General features: G+C 38.3%; 1 protein-coding gene across 1 annotated transcript; it reads right to left on the bottom strand.

Annotated features, from left to right (window-relative positions):
* Positions 1 to 2,384: 2,384 nt before the first annotated feature.
* On the bottom strand, positions 2,385 to 3,774 carry LOC128699251 (uncharacterized). Its single transcript, XM_053791852.2, has 2 exons — positions 3,218 to 3,774; positions 2,385 to 2,852 (listed from the first exon to the last, which is right to left on the bottom strand). The coding sequence occupies exons 1-2, from the start codon at positions 3,446 to 3,448 to the stop codon at positions 2,613 to 2,615; spliced, it is 471 nt and encodes a 156-aa protein (XP_053647827.1). The 5' UTR covers positions 3,449 to 3,774; the 3' UTR covers positions 2,385 to 2,612.
* Positions 3,775 to 4,802: the final 1,028 nt, after the last annotated feature.

Raw genomic sequence — 4,802 nt, 5'->3', positions numbered from 1 at the left:
TAGACTTGACGAACCGCCCTCCAAATACCGAACTTGAGTCACCCATGTATTTATTGCGGCACGCAACCCGTTTTCTCCGATGAGTGGCCAATTACCATCCGTTTTCTCTGATGGGGAGCCATTTACCACCCGTTTTCTCTGACAGGCAGTAAATGGCCACCCGTCAGAGCAACTACCATCCGTACTTTCTGACGGGTGACCAACTGGACACACCACCCGTTCTATGACGGGTGACCAACTGGACACACCACCCGTTGTCTATGACGGGGATGACCTACTGGACACACCACCCGTTGTCTATGACGGGGATGACCTACTGGACACACCACCCGTTCTCTATGACGGGGGGTGACCTACTGGACATACCACCCGTTCTCTCTACATGTGACCAACTGGAAGTGAGAAGCTATCCATTCCGTGAGGAATCTTCAACAACCACCAGCCAAGCTCCAGGCGGGAGTTGACTGCATCAGTGTTGTATTTGCTGTGATGAAGAACAAAAACCTAACGTGTATCCTATGTTAGTAAAGGGATACATTGTTTCTTGTTGTTTTAATTTCATCCTCCTCCTCTTCCACCATCCGTGTGGGTTTCATGGCTGTCGGCTACATGAGGGCTGGATTGTTAAGTTGCACTGCCGACAATGGTGAAAGGCCGGCTTTGCAGGACAGGCTTTCAAAGGCGCAGCATTTCGATCTGAGTTCGTCTTCATCAAGTCTTGACTTGATAAACAGCGACACAGATCGAAACATAGACACACTAAACCTCGTTCTAAACAGATCTTCAATACACTAAAGTTATTAAATTGTTTGTAACCCTTGTACATCACTCCTCGAAGATATAATCTCTAACAGAGGGTATAATGTGTCAAAATACATACACAATGATACGCACTGAAGTGCGTATCATTGTGTATCATATCTATGCTCCTGCGATAATATTTTTTATTCAGGGAAATCTACAAATCTTTTTCCAGTCAGTGACGTGAATTTATGTAATGGTCCTGAAGGTACGAAGACGTTACAGGCATACAACACTGGCGCTTTACATAGGCTACATGAGAAATTACGAGGGGGAATTTCATAGGTACAATCCAGAATTAACATTTCACACATATAACTGGGAGAACTTTGGTACATCAAAAACAGATTACATTTACTGTTATTGATGTACTTTGGAACAACACTAGGTCGCACTTTCTCAGCTCGACAAACTTACACATTTGGACCTTAAATTATTTGAACATATAATTCTTAAAATTATTTGGAAAAAAAATTATGCCAGTAACACTTACAAATTGCATGGAATGGATATATATTCAGTAGTATCAACTACTTGACCTGAGTAAACTGATTAATATATATATATATATATATATATATATATATATATATATATATATATATATATATATATATATATATATATATATATATATATATATATATATATATATATATATATATATATTAATTACATAATTAGAAATTATTATTATTATAATCAAAAAGAAGTGCTAAACCTACAAGAGTACATAATTAGAAAAAAAAACATGAACATTTAAATATTACTCACCAAATTGTGATCTTGGTGATATATCCTAACGCCTCCCTATCAGTAGGCAACTAATATTGACCAAGTTACATTACTTGTAGTAAGATTTAATTCACACTGGGAAGTGTACAAGTGCTGATACATGTGGCTGGCAATGTAGTCTCCAGCAACCGTTCATGTTTTCATTCGTATCATCCTTATCTTAATAGTTTCACTTTATATCTGAACCCGTCCGGATACACGTTAAATGCACTTATTATATACGACACTATATTTGCCGATACTATTTCTAGCGTCTTAAATTAGACGAAATTAATTCTCCACAAATACCCGGCCTACTCCGTATTACTCCGCCATTTTCGTTGTTCTCTCCGGAATGTTGGTTCTTCTCTGACTTGACATTTTCTAAAAGTCACATCAACCCTAAATATCTACATTGCGTTATATAAACACTATTATGTACTTCAATTATTACCCAGATTACAGGAAAATTATCAAAATTTTCCACAGACCCCATCTAGGGCAGGGTTGCCCAACCTATGGCAGGTGTGCCCAAGGTGCCTAGAAATAATATATCGTTGTCACTGTTTTACTGCTGGCATAAGTTTTTTATATATTTTTTTATTTGAGCAAGTAAATATATACATTATATAAATATATAAATATATCTATATATATATATATATATATATATATATATATATATATATATATATATATATATCTATATATCTACATATATATATATATATATATATATATATATATATATATATATATATATATATATATATATATATGTATATATATATAAATATATGTATGTATAATGTGTGTGTGTGTCTGTTGATTTTACTGGATTCATAATGTTTATTTTCTTGGCTTACTGCTCTGTCTCAATAAATGTTTTAACCTCTAAAAACAATACCTTAAAAATAATTTTCTTGAGTTTCTGATGTATTGTCTCTGAATCAATCAACAAATCTTCGACATCAAACTTTTTCATGAGGAATGTCTATCTTGGGTGGTGTCTTGAAGCGTGGTGTATGATCACCTTGCTACTGATACTTCCCTGGTGTGAGAACCATGGGTAGTAGATCACCAGGATTTTTTCGAGGAGGATCTGGGATGGTGTCCTGGGGTAGTAAATCTTGAAATCCTTGCAGATTACCCACGAGGAGAGGACCTGGGGTGGTTGTATCTTTGGGCAGTAGGTCACCAGCTCCTTGGAGACGACCCACATTTAGAGAACTTGGAGTGCATGACGATCTAGTGTTTCTCACAGCTGCTGCTGTAGTCTGAAGGAAAAACCATTGACTTATTATTTTAACTCACATAACCTCAGAAACAATTTGAATAATGGCAGTAGGTACAAGGAGACTCATTTTAGCCTAGGGATTTCGATCCCTCGCCATTAAAAAAAATTATCGTAGCAGAACGACATATGTTATAATAGACAGTTTCTTACACAATTTTTATGTATTTGTTTCTTCTATACTTATTGATGTGAGAAAATATAATGAAAACTATAACACTCGTAGCGCAACGTTTCTAAGTCACTGACTTAGGCGCAAGCACAGAACACTAATACAATATTTATCTTAAAATCTAAGGAATAATCTTACCAATAGAACAATAAATGCTCGTCTGTAGCTTGCCTTACTTTAGTGAGCTGCAGGCCCGGCAGGAGCACCGCCAGCAGCACCAGCACAGGCACCAGGTACTCATGAATGATGCGGTACATGACAATGTCAAGCCATTTGTAGTTCGCCCAGCCATCCACCTCCGTCGCCTGAAACACCACATCGTCCTTTGGTGCGACACTCAATCCCATACAGTGTACTGGTTCGGTACCCAACACCATATTGTCCACCGCTACAACATTCAACTCCATACTGTAAGCACTAATGGCTGGCGTAGAAGGGCGAGGTGCCGCTGACACTAACACGCAGACTTGATATTTATATAGTATATGCCAGTCTCTAAGCAGCAAGAGTACGTGGTGGCGCTTTGTACCAGTGGATTATATTCGATGAGTCAATGTGGTAGTGGTGGTGGAAGATGTGTTGATGCTCGGGTGATCATGGTCTGTAGTGGAGATGAAAGGAAGTACAAGCTAGAGAAGACAAGCACATGCTGGAATATGAGAGGAAATAGTCTTAGCAAGTTTCTTTAGGTACAGGCACACATAAGTATATTTATCATACATAGGGTAAATTACCTTGGATACCCCCCCCCCCAAAAAAAAAAAAATGGTCAGACAAAGTGACTTATTTCTTCTCAGTACCGTGTCTCCTCTCCCAGGATAACCCAATACAGCCGACTTCAGACTAGCTTATTTACATCGGGGTCTGGTAACACCAGCCGATTAACCCTCAGGTACCTGTTTACTAACAGGTGAACAGGGGCAGCAGGTGTACGGAAACATGCTCAATGTTTCCCTTCGTTTGGGAGGTCGAGCCCCTGTCCTTCAGTGTGTGAGCTGAGGCCGCTATCAAACAGGTTCCAGCATCTTTACTACTTTTTATAATAATAATAATAATAATAATAATAATAATAATAATAATAATAATAATAATAATAATAATAATAATAATAATAATAATAATAATAATAATAATAATTCACACTGAGTAAATTCCGTCCAACATAACCTCAATTAAAACATGACCTGGTAGGCGGGTTGCTTATCAGGTCATGTTGGGCGTGTTTCCTTATACCTGTTGTTCCCGTTCACCTAGCAAGCAAGTAGGTACCTGGGTGTAAGTCGACTGGTGCGGGTCGCATCCTGGGGGACAATGGAAATAAGACAGGCAGTCCCTCGATGCCGAGCTGACTTTCTTGGGTTATCCTGGGTGACGAACCTTCCAGGGTTAAAAATCCAAACAAAATCTTACCTTACCTTATAACGACTTAGTATCTAGTATTTTTGGAATTACCGCATCTATGTGAGTATATATTTATTAATTTCACGGCGGAGAGCTAAATCCGTAGAGGAAGAATTGTTTGAGGAATCGTGGTTAATAATGGTGAGTTCATAATTAACTGAGGCAGTGTATGCCAGAGATGTTTGATCACGTCATAGGACTGGCAGGCTGTGACCGAGTTAATGTAATCCCAGCAAGCTTTTCAATGATCACGTCAATACATCACACACACACACACACACACACACACACACACTTTAAGAAGAGGTATGATAAAGCTCACGGAGGGAGTGCCCTAGTAGTGACCACTGAAAAGGCGGG

Source organism: Cherax quadricarinatus, unplaced genomic scaffold (assembly GCF_038502225.1).
Source record: "Cherax quadricarinatus isolate ZL_2023a unplaced genomic scaffold, ASM3850222v1 Contig4, whole genome shotgun sequence".
Classification (NCBI taxonomy): Eukaryota; Metazoa; Arthropoda; class Malacostraca; order Decapoda; family Parastacidae; genus Cherax; species Cherax quadricarinatus.
The sequence above is the reverse complement of the archived record's forward strand: the minus strand, read 5'-3'. Positions and strand labels throughout refer to the sequence as shown.